General features: G+C 41.0%; 1 protein-coding gene across 2 annotated transcripts in view; it reads left to right on the top strand.

Annotated features, from left to right (window-relative positions):
- The window catches only part of LOC117526021 (CREB3 regulatory factor-like), a 50,108-nt gene that overhangs the window by 3,489 nt on the left and 28,006 nt on the right, over positions 1-18,613 (top strand). Inside the window, exons 2-5 of one of the 2 annotated variants that reach the window (XM_034188011.1) lie at positions 233-309; positions 12,863-12,927; positions 13,007-13,123; positions 16,809-17,283. In XM_034188011.1, the coding sequence (XP_034043902.1) occupies positions 12,919-12,927; positions 13,007-13,123; positions 16,809-17,283 (601 nt within the window). In that variant the 5' untranslated portion in view covers positions 233-309; positions 12,863-12,918. The remainder of the gene's footprint in view (positions 1-232; positions 310-12,862; positions 12,928-13,006; positions 13,124-16,808; positions 17,284-18,613) is intronic. The other variant, XM_034188010.1, reaches the window with a different exon arrangement.

Raw genomic sequence — 18,613 nt, 5'->3', positions numbered from 1 at the left:
CACAAAAGAACATTAGATTTTTAACTAAAATCAACACTGAAAAAAGTGAATCACAGCGCACTTCATTCAAAGTACTTATTTACATTGGTCTAATGGAAAATTGTGGTTTCCAGTTTAAATCTGCTGGAATCACTTTACAAAATCATAAATATACATTGTGAGAAACTAAAAAAATTAGCTGTAAAATTACATCAATTTTTTTTAAGTTGATCCAACGTATCATTTTTTTCAGTGAAATATTGCTGCGTTCAGAACCCTTGGAAGCTCGGAAAGACCCGATGTTACCTGATGTCCCTACTTCTGGAAAAGGTGCGTTCATGAGATTACCTCAGAGACAAATATGGATCAGCTCCTTCGCCGAGCTCTGCTGCTGTAAATGGTCTGCATTTATATAGCGCTTTTCCATCTGCATCAAATGCTCAAAGCGCATTACAATTATACCTCACATTCACCCATTCACACAAACACACTCACGCCATGCAGACAATGAAGCACCAGCAAAGAGTCCAGTTACTCCTTTGTTTGGTTCATTCAACGACAAGAAAAAGTGTCTGAGCTTCGCTGATAAAAAGTGGAAAATTAAAACAAACACACACAAAAAAAACAGTGTCTGAGCTTCACTGATGAAAAGTGGAAAATTAAAACAAACACAAACAACAAAAAACAACAGTGTCTGAGCTTCACTGATGAAAAGTGGAAAATTAAAACAAACACACACAAAAAAAACAGTGTCTGAGCTTCACTGATGAAAAGTGGAAAATTAAAACACACAAACAACAAAAAACAACAGTGTCTGAGCTTTACTGATGAAAAGTGGAAAATTAAAACAAACACAAACAACAAAAAACAACAGTGTCTGAGCTTCACTGATGAAAAGTGGAAAATTAAAACAAACACAAACAACAAAAAACAACAGTGTCTGAGCTTCACTGATGAAAAGTGGAAAATTAAAACAAACACAAACAACAAAAAACAACAGTGTCTGAGCTTCACTGATGAAAAGTGGAAAATTAAAACAAACACAAACAACAAAAAACAACAGTGTCTGAGCTTCACTGATGAAAAGTGGAAAATTAAAACACACAAACAACAAAAAACAACAGTGTCTGAGCTTCACTGATGAAAAGTGGAAAATTAAAACAAACACAAACAACAAAAAACAACAGTGTCTGAGCTTCACTGATGAAAAGTGGAAAATTAAAACAAACAACAAAAAACAACAGTGTCTGAGCTTCACTGATGAAAAGTGGAAAATTAAAACAAACAACAAAAAACAACAGTGTCTGAGCTTCACTGATGAAAAGTGGAAAATTAAAACAAACACAAACAACAAAAAACAACAGTGTCTGAGCTTCACTGATGAAAAGTGGAAAATTAAAACAAACACAAACAACAAAAAACAACAGTGTCTGAGCTTCACTGATGAAAAGTGGAAAATTAAAACAAACACAAACAACAAAAAACAACAAAGTGTCTGAGCTTCACTGATGAAAAGTGGAAAATTAAAACAAACACAAACAACAAAAAACAACAAAGTGTCTGAGCTTTACTGATGAAAAGTGGAAAATTAAAACAAACAAACAAAAAAAAAAACCCACAACAATGTGTCAGAGCTTCACTGGTAAAAAAGTGGAAAATTAAAAAACAAAACAAAGTGTCCAAGCTTCACTGATGAAAAGTGGAAAATCAAAACAAACAAAAAAAAAACACAAAGTGTCTGAGCTTCACTGATTAAAAAGTGGAAAATCAAAACAAACAAACAAAAAACACAAACAAAAAAAGCAAAGTGTCCGAGCTTCATTGATGAAAAGTGGAAAATTAAAACAAACAAACAAAAAAGCCCACAACAGTGTGTCAGAGCTTCACTGGTTAAAAACAAGTGGAAAATTAAACAAACAAAACAAAAAAACACAACAAAGTGTCTGAGCTTCACTGGTTAAAAAAAAACAAGTGGAAAATTAAACAAACAAAACAAAAAAACACAACAAAGTGTCCAAGCTTCACTAGTAAAAAAAAACAAGTGGAAAATTAAACAAACAAAACAAAAAAAAAACACAACAGTGTGTCAGAGCTTCACTGGTTAAAAACAAGTGGAAAAGTAAACAAACAAAACAAAAAAACACAACAAAGTGTCAGAGCTTCACTGGTTAAAAACAAGTGGAAAATTAAACAAACAAAACAAAAAAACACAACAAAGTGTCCAAGCTTCACTAGTAAAAAAAACAAGTGGAAAATTAAACAAACAAAACAAAAAAACACAACAAAGTGTCCAAGCTTCACTAGTAAAAAAAAACAAGTGGAAAATTAAACAAACAAAACAAAAAAAAACACAACAGTGTGTCAGAGCTTCACTGGTTAAAAACAAGTGGAAAAGTAAACAAACAAAACAAAAAAACACAACAAAGTGTCTGAGCTTCACTGGTTAAAAAAAAACAAGTGGAAAATTAAAACAAACAACATTAGCTGTTGGGTTAAACGATGTTTTTGCTGATGTGTGCTGCTGTTAATTTAACTAACTGTACATAGAATGTGAATATATTAACAGGAGCATCTTGTTAAAAATTCATTTTAAAGATGCATTTTCAACATTATTAACACTGTTGTCTCAAACGCAGCTGCCTTGGCTGTGACGTCAACTCAGATACGTCGGATTGCTCAATTTCTTTACGAGTTTCCAAGTGAAAATTCCAGCCCGATGGAGCATTCAAGGCATTTTTCCCAGAGTTAGAATTGGGAATCTTTTTGAGGGTTTTGAATGCAGCATATCCTGCTACCCCACTAAGTTAAAGAATAAAAGCAAATAATGATTGTTTTTAAATAAAATATTATATAAATATAATTCCTATTTTTATTTTTCTTGTCGCTCATTGGTTCGACAGCGACACATGTTTAAAAAGGTGCAGTCTGATTGGCTGTCAGCTGATCCTGGTCAGGTCAGGAAAAAAAATGTAACGTTTATCACTTCATTTAGATTACGTCTTGGAATTTCATGTTATTAATGCTTTAAAATATCGTCTGTCTTGTGCTGGAATTCAGTGCATTATTGTTGTTAAAGCGACACACTGCACAACCAAAGAGATGTCTGGTGAACCGCTGTGAAGTTGGTTTAAGTTGGTTATTTGGCAGATGTTTGTGTCTGATGAATAACCAACCTAAAACCAAGTTCACCTTGGTCTCTGGCGTGTGAGTGAAAGAGCCAGGGCTGGTTTAAAAAAAAAAAAAGTCCTGATTTTTTATGTTTTCGATTTAAATAGACTTTTGATTTAAATTGACTTTTTTCATTTTTGTTTCTTTCACTCTTCTAAATGAGACTCTACAAATAATATCATTAGTTATAATCGTTATTGGCACGTTAAAACATAAAGGTGCACATACAACATGTACAAGTACCATTAATTAATGGTACTGATTTCATATTCAGTGATGTTTTAAGTACTGATTTTTTTTTTTTTCTTTTTACAGCAATTTAAATCAGCTGATTTAAATCATTCCAGTTCTGGAAAGAGCATCACGATACATTTTTTTCATTTTAATTGATTTGAATCGTCACACATTTCTATCAAATTTTTTTAACTAATTCACAATGTATTGTTACGTCCTAAGTAAACGTCATGATTTCCATTTAATAATGCATTAAAGAGTAAATGTGACTACTGTTTATCTTTTAAGCCTGAACAATGTCATGGTTTTGCAATATTATGTTGACCAATAGAGTATTCATTGATTATCAATTGACATTTCCTGTAACAAGCTGTCTTTGTTAGAATTCATTGTTTTCATATTTAGTCTTTTATTGATATATTAATGATGAAAGTCTGAAACTCTGGAGTGTTTCAGACTTAGTACTCCTTTAAAAAAAAAAAAAAACATTAGTTTATCATCCTCGCCCGCATGCCGAAATCAGCCCGCATCAGTTTTTTTTTTTTTTGGCAAATTTCATTGACGGCGGTACAGCTGGTGCAAGAACCGGCACGTCCGCTAGGTGGTGAGTGTGCTTTGGTTAAAGACGGCTGAAGTTTACCGTCATTGACAACCGCACAGTCAGTTGCTCCATGTCGCTCACACACAGTACGCATGTTTATCTCGCTATAATGTCAGTACACAGACTATTCAACACGGAAACAAGATTTACTTTAAATAATCTGATATTTTCAGTTCCTCACTTGGTATGCTTCTGCTGTATGTGTCATCTTTTGGGTTTGAATTGATGTTGTATGCACCTGTTTCTAAAAAAAAAAAAAAAAATTACAAAAAAACTTTTCACTACTTTTTTTGTGATGTCAAGGATTTTTTTTTTTTTTTTTTTTTAAGGGACCTTATTTATATTTTGATAGTGTAATGTGCCCCCCCTCCCCCCCGCCGGTCATGGCTCCGCCCCTGCAGGCTCCGTGCACAGCGCTGTGATGGTGCAGCAGGTGGACAAAAAGTTCTCTTCTGGTTTATTCTGGCCGTAAACTTTCATGTGTGAGAAACTTTTAGGCACCACGGGACACGCGTGGATCTGCTCCACACTGTGACCGCGGATCTAGCCCACGTGTTCAGAAACCTTATTAATTATTAATATTTGTGGACATCCGGTGGCAGTGCCAGCTGCGCCCTCCTTTTTTTTTTCTTTTTTTTTTGTATTGTTGTCTGCGCGCGCGCCATCTGTCTGCGGTAAGAACTCAGCTGATTTGATCCGAAATGTCTTAAATGTGCTGCTGGAAATGTTCGGTTTGTGCGGACGGACCAAACGTCGGGTTCCGTCGGTTCCGCTGCAGCGGCTCGCTGGCACCATGGCAGCGCACAGATGTGTACGCGCACCGCGTGTAGAAGGAGGCGACACGCGGAGCTCCAAGGACGCGGAGAGGAGACCATCCGTCCGTTTTCTGTCCCAAGTTTCCTTTTTGTTTATTCACAGGACAAAGGTTCCCCACGCGACACGCGGATCTTTGTGCGCCGCGCGTGGGGAGGTTGGAGGCTGAAGCCGCGCCGTGTCCTCCTTCACGGCTCCGTGCGTAACATCCATCCGCCCTGCGCCCGCACCGGAAGGTTTTTTTTTGTTTCTTGTTTTCCCGAGGAGGCCTCCGGCTGCTGAAGGTTCATTGTCTGGTCAGACTAATCCGGATCCACACGAGCTCGCGCTCAGCTGGATTTGGACTCATGTGGACGAAGCAGAAACTTCAGTGCGCGTTAAAACATCCACGACTGAATCACTTCACCCGACACGGAATCATCAAGTGATTTTAATGAGCGCGTCGTCGTCCCTGAGGCCTCACTACGGATCCTTCCAGGTCCCCGGAACATCTGGTGCTTTTCTCTTTGGACTTACTTTTTAAAATGACAGTCTGAAACTTACCTCATTATAAAGTAGCATTTAAGATTTTAAAAGTACATTTTAAAACTTAAAGATTTAGTCCCTCAAATTTCCAGAAAGTTGCGAAAATTGACTTCACGTTGAAATCTAGTTCTTATAGAGTCCGACCGATACGGATTTTTAGGGGAGCCGATACCAATATTAGGCAGTAAAAAAATTAAGATGCAGATATATCTGCCGATTGTTGTGGCAAGGAAGGTTGTTGATTCCTGAACGTGGGAATGTCGCTGCACACCGACAAACACACGGTCTTTGACAGATCTTCAGTCTGGTCTGGGGTCTGAGGACCTGCTGCAGCCTTCATCCGCCTTCATAGCCGCTGGGTTACAAACCGTCACCTCCTCTGCTGGATCATCTGCTGAGGGCTTCTTATCTCACCAGATCCCTGTTAGCTGTCTCATGTTCAGGGTTCCTGCTGGATCTTCATGGCTACTGTAGTTGCCACGAGGCACATGAGGTGTCCGCCGTATTTCACCCCAAGAGGCGATACCCCACTGGATGTGTTACCCCGGTGTCACGATACAGACGAGGGGTTGGCTTTTGATGCCCATATGTGTGTTTTCATGTTGGCATGAATAACACGGAGTATTATTCCATTGCAAATATGGAGATTTTCTTCCAAGATTTGGCAGACGGCATGAAGGCGGAAGCGTGTTGTTTACTGTCGACTCTTCTCATTGGCTGATTGGCAGAACAGTGTGCGGTAACATGTGCAGAAACATGTGTTCATTTTGTCAGTTGGTGTGATTTTGTATTTATACTTGTTTGAACTGAGCGTCTCTGCTAGTTGTGTGTTTAAGCTCCGAGATCGTCAAAGGCGCTGTTGTCGTTGTGGCGATCGATGGTATTCAACAGAAACTGGGAGTTCAGAACTTCTCATTTAAAGTTCAGAGAAATGAGAGTCTGAAAATGTTGAAGAAACATTAAGACTCTCGCTGTCTAGTTTGCAGCAAAACGAGGAGAAACGTAACTATTGTCAGCTGGCACAGCGGGTCTGTGTGACTGGGGTCTTACGTGTCCAGCAGATATCCAACAAAGCTGTTTGGAATGTGTCCAGATTTTATCCAGAATCATTCCCATCAGGATCTCTCTGGCCTACGTTTCCGACCTGTGGCTGCTGTCTTTCCGTTTCTTTAGATGTCAGTTGAAGGTCATCTGCATGTCTCCAGCTCCATGAGACCTACATTAGCATTATGTAGCATAGGAGTGCTGTTTGACCTTTTGAATGGCATGCTGGGAAACTGAGTTTCCCAGTGTGGCATGTTATCTTGTTGTCGTTTTGACCCACATGATTCAGAGTTTTAATTTATTTCCCCACAAAAGACTAATTTTGGATCTTAATCCGCATTACCATCACCAAGCACACTTTAATCCACATTATCATCATCAAGCACACTGTGATTGAATTATCATCACCAAGCACACTTTGATCCACATTATCACTAAGTACACTGTGATCCACATTATCATCATCAAGCACACTGATCGAATTATCACCGAGCACACTTTGATCCACGTTATCACCATCACCAAGCATACTTTGATCCAAATTATGAAAACAGTTGTGTTTTATATGTTTATCCTCTAATTCCTGAAAAGAGAATGTGTGTGTGTGTGTGTATGTATGTGGGTATCAGGCGATTGTGACAGAATAATTTTGACAGTGGCTCTGAACAAACAGTAATGTAGCGTCAGTTTTGTGCTCCTCTCCGTTTTCCACAATTCGTCCTCACCTGCTGATCGCTGAGAGAGTGACAGCATCCCGTTACTATGACGATACATCTTCAAGGAGGTCCACTGTTTCCCAACACAATCCATTTTTTATAAACACTGACATTTTTGTGTTGTTACTACAGAGATAAATACACATAAATACAGGCAGTGAAGGCATTCTTCAAAATAAAATCACAAATCAGAGTGCTTTTGTAATTTTTGTGTGTGTGTGTGTTTTGCGGTTGGTGGAGTTTTGTAAGGAGTCGTTACAACAACATAAAGTCAGTTTCATCAGCTGTCCGCACAGCGGCAGCTGGATGTAAACAATATTTATTTTAAGCGTACATTTTGTTGACATAAGAAAAACGTGACCTTACAGAAACACGACACACACAGAGACCCACAACCTGAGTGCACATCAGCACCGACACTGTGCGTTCTGCCATATGAGCCCCGTTTACCCGTGGAGTTGTTTGCTCGGTGTCAAGTGTCGGCGGTTATGCCTGGTTTTCACTGTGAGTGGGGTTTTTTTTGGGGGGGGGCATTTGGTATTTGTTGACGACTGTGAAGAATCTGAGTGTTTTGTCATGAAGAACGATGAATGTGGATTTGTTCCTGTGATTTGTCACTTTTTTTGTTTTGCATCATTAGGTCTTAAAGTTCCATCAAAGGCCAACAAGCTGCCAGATTGTTTGGCAAACTTTTTTTTCTCCCCCTCCCCTTTTTCAAATGATATGCATTTTTGTGCCGGTGACAAACGCGACCTCAGACCAGGCCACAGACCGCGCACCGGTGCTGTGCACGGGTGCATCCAGCATGCTACGGAACTGCTTCAGTTTCTGTGTGGTAATGACGCCCACAGACAGACAGACGGTCCTCCCATCGCACTCAAATGGTACCTGCTACCTGCTGCAGCCAGGTGAAACGTGGGCGTGTCCTTCTCCAGCTGCTGGGGGTTTGACACATTCCAGCGGTACCCAAAGAGTGACACAATGGTTAACAGTGGTGGATCTAGATGCAGGGGGGTTGAGGGTTGCAGCTCCCCTCCCCCCGGTGCTGATCAGAGGTGTGATAAAGTATGGGAAAGATTGATTGATTAATGCTGCTGCATGCAGAATTAGATGATTTCCAGTGTTTAAAATAAAAATAAATTGTGCATTAAAAGTCAGTATTTGAGTTGCCAAATTGCCTTCGAGTGCTGGAAAAAAGCTACAGATTTTTAAAAAATTTCTGGGGGTGTAAGCCACTGGATGTCGTTCAGTGCCCAACTTCTCTCTGTGGAATTTGAATGTTCCGTCCTCCATCAAAAAAAAAAAAAAAAAGGGTCGGGTTAATTTCTCTGGAGTTGGTCTCTGGTGCTCTTGCTGGTTGGTTTGTGTCTGGAATTAGGATGAATTAAACATGGGTGGTGCCGGGGGGGCTGCTAGAGCTCTCCCTGGATTTGTCATAGCACCCCCAAGAAAATAATTCTTCATTTATTATTTCAATTTAATTTCATCCCATGTTTTTAAGGCCTTGTCCAGACTGAAACTGAACTTCTATACAATCTTTTTCTTTGTCATTTTTAAAAAAGTGTGTTCCATTCAAGAAATATCTCTATTCTCACAGATCTTGTGAAACCACTTGAAAACGCTGTAGTACACATGCCAGGCCTGTATGTAGCACTGTAACGCTTCCACAAAAAGTGGAGAAGAAGATGTGGCACTAACAACAAAAGCTAAAACTTTAGAAGGCGGCTAACGGATTAATAAAGTCTTTTAATCTGACCTGTTGCCAGGATGAAAACTGTTCTCCACATGACACCCTTGTTTTGGAAGATGACGTCTGGAAAAGCGTTAATTCCTTATGATGGCAGTTACTAGTTATGGGTTTTTTTTAAAGGGGTTTATAAAGAGGTCCCTCAGTGTTTGTCTGCTCTGGGTGAGTTTCTCAGACTGAGCTGGAGAACGCCGGCACTTTGTTCCACCACCAACTAGAAGAAAAAATAATAATATGCTAAATTAGACTGTTAACATGTTACAGAGGCAGGACAATGACATCATCCTTTCAGTTTTCCACAGTAAGACACGTCTGGCATTTTCAGATTTGTGTGATTAGATAAATATTTCACTCATAAAAGAACATAAACCATCAACAGAACTGATTGTTTTACGTAAAATGAGTGTAACGTGATGTTCAATGACATCACGTTCAACAATCTCATAATAATAATAAATTTAATTTATACGTAATGCACCTTTCATGAATAAAAATCTCAAAGTGCTACAGGGAAAAAAACAAACTAAAAGGATAAACAAGAGAACAAAATCAGAAAATCTTAAGATTAAAAACAAATAGTCAGCAGAATAGAATAAAACCAAAATAAAATAGAATAATAAGACTAAGATGCAACACATTGAAATTATTGAGACCTGTGATAGTCCTGTCTAAGTAGGTATGTCTTGAGGCTTTTTTAAAAGCATCCACAGTTTGTGGAGCCCTCTGGTGGTCAGAGAGGGCGTTCCAAACATGAGGGACATCTGAATAGAAGGCCCCGTCTCCCATGGTGTGATGTTTAGTGCGAGGGGGGCGGAGTAGATTAGTGTTGTATGAATGGAGGGAACGGGAGAGTGTGTGGGGAGTGAGGAGGTCTTTCAAGGTATGTGGGGGCATTGCCATGGATGCATTGGTGGGTGATGAGAGCAATTTTAAAATGGATTCTGTAGGTGATGGGGAGCCAGTGAAGGTTATGGAGTATAGGTGTAATGTGCTCCTGTTTATGTAGTCTCATCAGAACTCTAGCTGCAGTGTTTTAAATGTATTGGAGCCTTTGAAGGTTTTTTCCAGAGATGCCAAAGAGCAGGGATTAGAGTAGTCATGCCTAGAGGAGACAAAGGCATGGACAAGTTTTCCAGCATCATTGATGATGTCGCACTGCAGAGAGTGTAGTTTCAAGTTGTTGAAATGGTTCAGTTTTTGCTTCCCAAATATCCATGAGTGGAACTGGAAAGAAGTGAAGACTGTGTCACCTAAAGAACTACCTGAGGAACAGCAGTAGGCACAGACATATCACTGACCTGGTGTCACTCGTGGCAATTAACCCTCAGAGAACACGGCCTCTGGACAGGAACCAAATCATTGATGCTTTTGCTCTCAACCACAACAACATGTGCATTGTGCTGTTATGAAGACATCAATGGTAGGGGAAAGATCTTCTCTCTGCCTGCTGTTGGCATTTTTTCCTTTAGGCTGCAGGCTACATGTGTAGGTCTGTGGATATTTGTACTGAACAGTAGCCTAGGTTTGTGTATGTGATTTTTAGTTCAGAATGTGGCTATTGTGTATGCATGTACGTGAATGTGGCAGAGGTGTAGCAGAGAGCCGTCGTGCCACACGAGCACTTATTTCATAGCACCCTCATAAAAATGCCAAGCTCCCCCAAAACACCTGCAGAAAAAAATCTCTGGAGCCGCCACTGGAATTAAATGAAGAAGACACATTTTCTTGTATGATTGCTGTTCTTCTTCTTAAGACTTGGACTTTCCTCCACCTGCATCACGAGACACCTCTGTCCAGAGACCTCGTGGCTCCGTGAACTACGTATGGCTCCTCAGTTTTGGAGGACACAATCAAGGATTTTATTTATTTTAATGCAAATGATCACTTCTCCAGCCTGTCTTCTTGAGATATGTCAGGCTGTGGATACAGGACATATTTTCAAATCACTGCATTTGTCTTGGATGTCATTTCCTGGTAAACATGTGTGGATTAGGAAGTCCTCACAGACCTTCAGGAGGCCAAGTTCAGAATTTGGCGCATTGTTTTAAAAATGAAAAAGGAATGCAGCCGAGAGCTGAGCAAGAACAGAAGGTCAAGAAGACCAATGAGGACGACACCAGCAGAGGGAGGCAGGATCGCTGTATTTCCGCAGTGAAGAAAAACTCCTTCAGAACATCTCTCCAAACCAAGAAGACTCTGCAGGAGGGGGTCAGCATAGGCTGAATGTGTGTGGCTGCTGCACCTGTATGTAACCTCACGGTCTGGAGCTGAAGTCATTCCACTGGAGCTTTAGGATTTGCTTCCATGAGCTCGGATTCTTACATCAGATACGGGAAAGCTGTGCACGCTGCCTGATCTGTGTGTGCGTGCACGGCGCGTCCACTCCGTGTGCCAAGCAGCAGTTTTCCACACAGCGTGCCAAAGCAGTCGCCCAGACGATCGTTGTTTCCTCATTCCTGCGTGCCTGAGGTCAGACCGCGGAGAGCGCGCGCCGCGCTGTTCCTCTCAGGTCCGGGGTCACGCTGGGCTGCGTTCCTGTGCAGGTACAGTGAGTTTGTGTTCTTCCTGTGCTTGTTGCTCGGTGTTACATCACGCGGCATTCTGAGCCAGTGGATCAGGACTTTGTTCTGGAAGCGCTGGAATTTTGGTTACACAAACACGACCTGATGCAAAGCTGCTCTGCAGGAACTCATCTGAAGGCTGCGTTTGTTTTTTAGCTCAACTTGGACTACGAGTCAGAATCTTTGTGGTCTAAACTAAGTCTTTGTTTCTGACCGCTGGCTGCTGGATAACTCCTTACTAACTCATTAAGGTGAGCGCCACAAAACTATCTTAGCATAGCTAAACTCCATTCTTTGGCAGGCCGCAGGGCTCATGATGTTTTGCATTTTTAACCCCCATGTGCAGCAGTTGGGCAAGCCGGGAGGTTATTGTGTTCAGTCCCAAGTGTGTGTCTGTGTCTGCGTAAAAGCATTGTAACTGAAAGGGTTTTGATCCAATGTGGACCAAACTTGGTGGAAAGGTTCAGGGTCAGCCGAGGACAAAGTGATTTTAATTTTGAGAAGAATCCCTGAAAGATCAAGGACAGGCCAGTGTCAAAATGTTGGTTGCTGTGACTTTTGACCTTAGGCAACTTTGAAAAGTCAAAGTCAATTGGCGACACAGACCTGCGGTTACAATTAAACATTAATAAATTTGTGTATCTTCTGTTGGTCGCATGACCTTTGACCTTTTTAAAGGTCAGACTCATTTTGATCGGCTGTTCCAATGAACTGGTAAAAGATAGCAGTCGTTCTGAAGCCACGAGCATGAAGTCACACACCAGCTTTCTCTTGGTCGCATGATCTTTGGTTGACCTCAACAGGTCAAACTCGAGGTCGTAACTGTTTAACTGAAACGGTTTGGAGCCTTTATTGATAAAAGATGGTGGAAAATGGTTACATTTGGGAATTGATCAGATATCAAGATGGCACAGAACAAGATATTATATAATAATATATATTATAATATATTAAAGTCTTACTGAACAACAAAGAAATTGATCATCAGTAGTAATAATAATTGATCATTTTAAAAGTGAAATGAGATTAAATTACAACTTTGTGTGTATTTGTAGCACAAACACCAGTTTTTACTTATGAGAAGTTGAACCAGAGACTATTTGGAATTTTCTGTTTTAATAAGTGATTTAAGTGACTCATTGAATAATCGGCTTAATTGGGAGATAATTAATCATCAAAACTGGTATTAATTTCTTCCCTCAGATTTGGGGGGTAATTTTTGGACGTTCATTCATTTGTTTTCAATATGTTGTTTCAGTTCTTTAATATTCACATTTCGTTTTGGTTTTGAGCTGTGTTTGATCCATTTCTGGCACCCCCACCCCCAGCAGACATTGAGACGTCAGAGCTGCACGGTTCTGTCATGTGAAAAGGGCGTGACTTTTGACCTTTGGTAACCCAGAAGCTGGCCTTCTGCTTTCTGGTGTGCGTTTTCGTGCTTCTTATCTTCTGCTCCACTTTGTGTTTTCTGCAGCAGAAAGTGTTTGACCTGGTGTCGTGAACGTGACCTGACACCCTCCTGCCTCGGGCATGCCTCAGGTAAAGCTGGAACGCCACCGAAACACTCCGTCGGCTCGGAGCCTGATTCTGAATCTCATTTTGTGTTTGTGTGGTTTAGCCGGGAATGAACGGGATGGAGCCTGCGTTTGGCGAGGCCTACGGGGGCCATAGGGCGCTGCTGAGCCCCTACCCTTTGGCCATGTCGCCACAAGGTGGCAGGACCGAGTACGACCAGGTGAGGCAGCACCTGATGAGTAGAAACCTAAACCTCAGCAGTCACATGGTTTAAAATGTTAAAAAATGAAAATACTTGTTGATTGAAAGGATGAAGTTTTTCAGTCTAGTGTCCAGTTGTTGCCAGTTTGATCTCGATGCCTTTAACAGCCATAATTAGGATTCATCAAATTTAATACAGTTTATGTGTAACTCATGTAAATCTGATGATTAGACGTAACAGTCTATAGTGTGATGTCATCTGTGTAAATTAGACGAACACAACATTCAGCAGTTATGAACCATGTTTCTATTTGGAATCTGTGTAAATAATTAAATAACAATTGTGTATAAGAAAAAAAAATGAGTTTTGACATTCTGATCTAACAATCTTTGCTTGTTGTTTATCATTTATATATAGTAGTGTTCAGAATAATAGTAGTGCTATGTGACTAAAAAGATGAATCCAGGTTTTGAGTATATTTCTTATTGTTACATGGGAAACAAGGTACCAGTAGATTCTCACAAATCCAACAAGACCAAGCATTCATGATATGCACACTCTTAAGGCTATGAAATTGGGCTATTAGTAAAAAAAAAAGTAGAAAAGGGGGTGTTCACAATAATAGTAGTGTGGCATTCAGTCAGTGAGTTTGTCAATTTTGTGGAACAAACAGGTGTGAATCAGGTGTCCCCTATTTAAGGATGAAGCCAGCACCTGTTGAACATGCTTTTCTCTTTGAAAGCCTGAGGAAAATGGGATGTTCAAGACATTGTTCAGAAGAACAGCGTAGTTTGATTAAAAAACTGATTGGAGAGGGGAAAACTTATACGCAGGTGCAAAAAATTATAGGCTGTTCATCTACAATGATCTCCAATGCTTTAAAATGGACAAAAAAACAGAGACTCGTAGAAGTAAACGGAAAACAACCATCAAAATGGATAGAAGTATAACCAGAATGGCAAAGGCTCACCCACTGATCAGCTCCAGGATGATCAAAGACAGTCTGGAGTTACCTGTAAGTGCTGTGACAGTTAGAAGACGCCTGTGTGAAGCTAATTTATTTGCAAGAATCCCCCACAAAGTCCCTCTGTTAAATAAAAGACATGTGCAGAAGAGGTTACAATTTGCCAAAGAACACATCAACTGGCCTAAAGAGAAATGGAGGAATATTTTGTGGACTGATAAGAGTAAAATTGTTCTTTTTGGGTCCAAGGGCCACAGACAGTTTGTGAGACGACCCCCAAACTCTGCATTCAAGCCACAGTTCACAGTGAAGACAGTGAAACATGGTGGTGCAAGCATCATGATATGGGCATGTTTCTCCTACTATGGTGTTGGGCCTATATATCGCATACCAGGTATCATGGATCAGTTTGGATATGTCAGAATACTTGAAGAGGTCATGTTGCCTTATGCTGAAGAGGACATGCCCTTGAAATGGGTGTTTCAACAAGACAATGACCCCAAGCACACTCGTAAACCAGCAAAATCTTGGTTCCAAACCAAAAAAATTAATGCCTCGCAGATGTGAAGTAATCATGAAAAACTGTGGTTATACAACTAAATACTAGTTTAGTGATTCACAGGATTGCTAAAAAAACAGTTTGAACATAATAGTTTTGAGTTTGTAGCGTCAACAGCAGATGATACTATTATTGTGAACACCCCCTTTTCTACTTTTTTTTTACTAATAGCCCAATTTCATAGCCTTAAGAGTGTGCATATCATGAATGCTTGGTCTTGTTGGATTTTTGAGAATCTACTGAATCTACTGGTACCTTGTTTCCCATGTAACAATAAGAAATATACTCAAAACCTGGATTAATCTTTTTAGTCACATAGCACTACTATTATTCTGAACACTACTGTAAATAATCAGATTGACACCCATGTTAAAAAAATTAAAATATGAGTTTAGTTTTGACATGCTGTCTTGACACACAAAAGCCTAGAACTCTTTCAGAGTTGTCATGGGATGTCTTGGTGGCTTCCCTCATGTGTCTTCTCCTTGCGTGATCGCTCAGGTTTTGAGAGCCTCCTACTGTGGCTGCTTAGTGAAATAAGCAGTTTGCCTACCAGTATGTAGATCTAGGTTCGATTCCCACACCACCTGTCTGTGTTCTTGGACAACACGATTCATCTGCACTGTCTCAGTCCACCCAGCTGGAAAATGGGTACCGCCCTCAGCTGGGGAAGTAACCTGGGATGGACTGGAGGAGTCGTAGACGCTCGTCCACTTTATGACTTCTCAAAATTAGACTGTGTGTAAAAATAGCAGTTATTCCTAAATGGCAAAGCAGTATTTTTGTTAAATGTCGACTCCTCAAGAACATCCTGGTGGTTTTGTTTCGTCTCCACTGTGATGGTGCACAAAAAAGCAGTTTCACAATTTCATGGATGCTTATTTGTCGTCTTTGGATGGATTTCCGTCTTTTTGCAAAATCTCGCCATCTTAAAGAACTTGCAAAACATTAATTTTTATTTCATCAAATCCATACATGTCAACCTATACGGATTGTCTGTAAATTATACAGATTTTTCCAAGTTTCAGAGTCATACGGACATACAAATATAGTCTTACGGATATTCAGGGGTTGGCCTGTAATCAACCGTTTCTGCAGCGCGACTCCACTTTGATGTGTGAGCCATTGAAGCAATGCTTCGAACCACTGGATCGTGGTTCTTTGATTCGCTGCTCTTCAGAAGCGATAAGTCCGCTTCTTAACTCCCCTCAAAGCCATTAAAATATCGTGAGTCGCTTTTGTGTTGATTAAAGTCATTAACTGGGACTCTTGTCATGTTGTAGTCAAGAAACGAGAATCGTCCTCCGTTCCGTTGACACAAAATTGCTGCTTTAAATAAAATGACACCTCTTTCCAAACGCTGTAATACAGAAAATAAACTACAATCGACTAAAACTTTTTTTTTCTTCCCAAAATGAGACGTCCTGTGTTCTTTATGAATTAAACTGATGCTGACGTGAAGCACAGCCAGCTGTAAGAGCTCAGCTCAGATATATTGAAAGACATTCATGCCAAAATGTCTGAAAGGAAATGCTTTTGAAAAAAAAAACTACAGATTGTTTATTTCTGTTTATGTCCAGAGATCAAGGATCCACCATGTAGAGTTTATTATGTCCAAAGTTTAAGGATCCAGTGACCAATTTCATATTTATTTACTTTAAGACTCAATAAAATGTTGTTCAATTCAATTTCAATTTAATCGGCTTATACAGCGCCAAATCACAACAAAAGCCGCCTTAAGGTGCCTCACATAGAACAGTTCAACATAAAAAATTTAAATAAATAAATAAAAATTAAAATACATAATTAAAAACAGAAGTAAAAGAATAAAACAGATTAAAAAATAAAAACTATTCATAAGAAAGAGAATAAAAATAGGCTTTAAGGTTTGACGCGAATAGTTGCTGTCTTTTAATATACCAAGACTTTGGATTGCTGTCTTTTTTTTTTTTTTTCATCCTAAGCATCCATGCAATTGGTTCCTGTTCAAATACGTATGGATGCACCAAATTCTGTTTTACTTCATGCATATATTAAAAAGGTTCTACTTTATAATTAATACCAAATTGCGTTGTTGTTTTTTCCCCTGAAATCCTATTTGAAAATATAACATTTAATCTGTAAATGTGAGGTTTTGGTCCAGATGAGGCAGATTAAAGCTGGTTTCTGTCCTCTTGCAGACTGTACTCCTCATGCTGGGCTCCCCGGCATCGCCACGGAAACGGCCCTTTGAGTTGCTGAGCGACCTGGTGGACGATGGCGGCTTCGGCGAGGACTTGCACCCGGAGCGGTGGGACGTATCTGCGCTGGACGAGATGGCCCGCTACACCAGGCTAGGCCTCGGGGTTGGCGGGGACCTGGCGTGTTTCGAAGAGGCTGTGCTGATGGGCCACTGGGGCCGGAACTGGGAGGAGGAGGAGGACGAGGAGAGGAGGCGGGGCAGCAAGGCGCAGACACACCCAGCACCTCCTGTTCTGGGTGCCGCCAGCCAGGAGGTCCACGCCGCTGCCGCGAGACCGGAGGAGGGGCGTGTCTCTGTTGCCACAACAACAGAGAGCCAGTTAAACTTTGCTGGGGGACAGGGTGGACAAGCGGTGAAGGAGCGTACAGTGGAGGTGTATCAGGTGGCGCAGGAGGAAGAGGTGGAGGCGACGGGTTTGGCTCTCGAGCACTGCAGCGAGGAACACAACTACTCCCTCAGTCAGGGAGGGGAGCTGGGGGCGGGACCTGGACTCAACTCTCACGCCCAAACCGAGGAGGTGAGGGCAGGGGAGGCGCAGCAGGAGGTGCAGGAGAGCGAGGAGAGCCGGGACGAGGCTGAGCTAAAGCTGGAGGACGATGAGGAGCAGGAAGACGATGATGTGGACGAGGGAGCGGAGGACACGGCGGCGGAAGCAGAACTGTCCAGCTCCTCGGAGACGGAATGTGGTGAGTTCGAGGTTTTTTTTGTCTCTTGATGCTCGATGACTTACTGAAATGCAGTTGGAGGGTCAGTTCTGCTGTTATTGTTTTCCTTTTTTTTGTGCCTTAACGGGAACTTAACACTTCAGTTTCAGACAAAGTTCCGTGACGTAGACATTTGCATCTTGTCAACTTATTTCCCATCACATTTCAGATGGTTCAACCAGCGTTGTTGACACATCGTGAGATGTGGACAGACGGTTGGACAGGAGGCTCGTCTTATCGGGCATCGCATTCTTTGGTCAGTTAAATTAGTTCGGGCAGTTGAGCCAAGTCAGTGTGACGGTTATGTTACACAAAAAAAGATAAAACGTGTAATAATGTAAACAGTAATGATTTTATTTACTTATTCTTTCCGTAATAAATAAGAGATAGAAACACGCTTCTGCTCTGTTGATGACGACTGATTGATTTATTATTTATCATCGGGGGGGGGGGGGCTTTGAAACAGAGGATTTGAGTCATCAGACAGAAAAATCACTGAGGCGCCTCTGAACAAGAAGCTTCATCTCCAAGTTGAGTCCAGTGCACATTAGAGCACCTGGTGTGTGTGTGTGTGTGTGTGTGTGTGTAAAAGAGGCAATGGCTGCATGTGGCATTTTTCAAAGCAGTTTGAACTCCTGTATTTTTATTTTAGTTTTTTAATGTAGTCTATACAACATCATGGAGCTAAATAAATAAAACGGACAAATTAATTCTGAGGACTTTTCAGCCTGTAGAGCAGGTGGCGGAGTGGATAAAGAGCTGGTCTGCTAATATGTAAACCTGGATTCGAATCTTACTCATGCTGCCTGTCTGTGTTCTTGAATGAGACGCTTCATCTACATGGTAACAGTCCACCCAGCAGTAAAGGAGTTCCAGCTTCAGTTGGGGAAGTAACCCAGCGTCCCGTCCAGGGGGAGTCGTTGGCCTTAATACATTTGACGCTGTGGAATCCGGAGATAAACCAACAGGTTTTAGGGTCTTTTTAGGATGTACTTCTGTTTATAAGGCCGAGTGAGGAATTAACTGCAGAGTGAAACAA

Source organism: Thalassophryne amazonica, chromosome 15 (genome assembly GCF_902500255.1).
Source record: "Thalassophryne amazonica chromosome 15, fThaAma1.1, whole genome shotgun sequence".
In the NCBI taxonomy this organism is placed as follows: domain Eukaryota; kingdom Metazoa; phylum Chordata; class Actinopteri; order Batrachoidiformes; family Batrachoididae; genus Thalassophryne; species Thalassophryne amazonica.
Note: the sequence above shows the minus strand (reverse complement) of the source record. Positions and strands in the feature narration are given on the sequence as shown.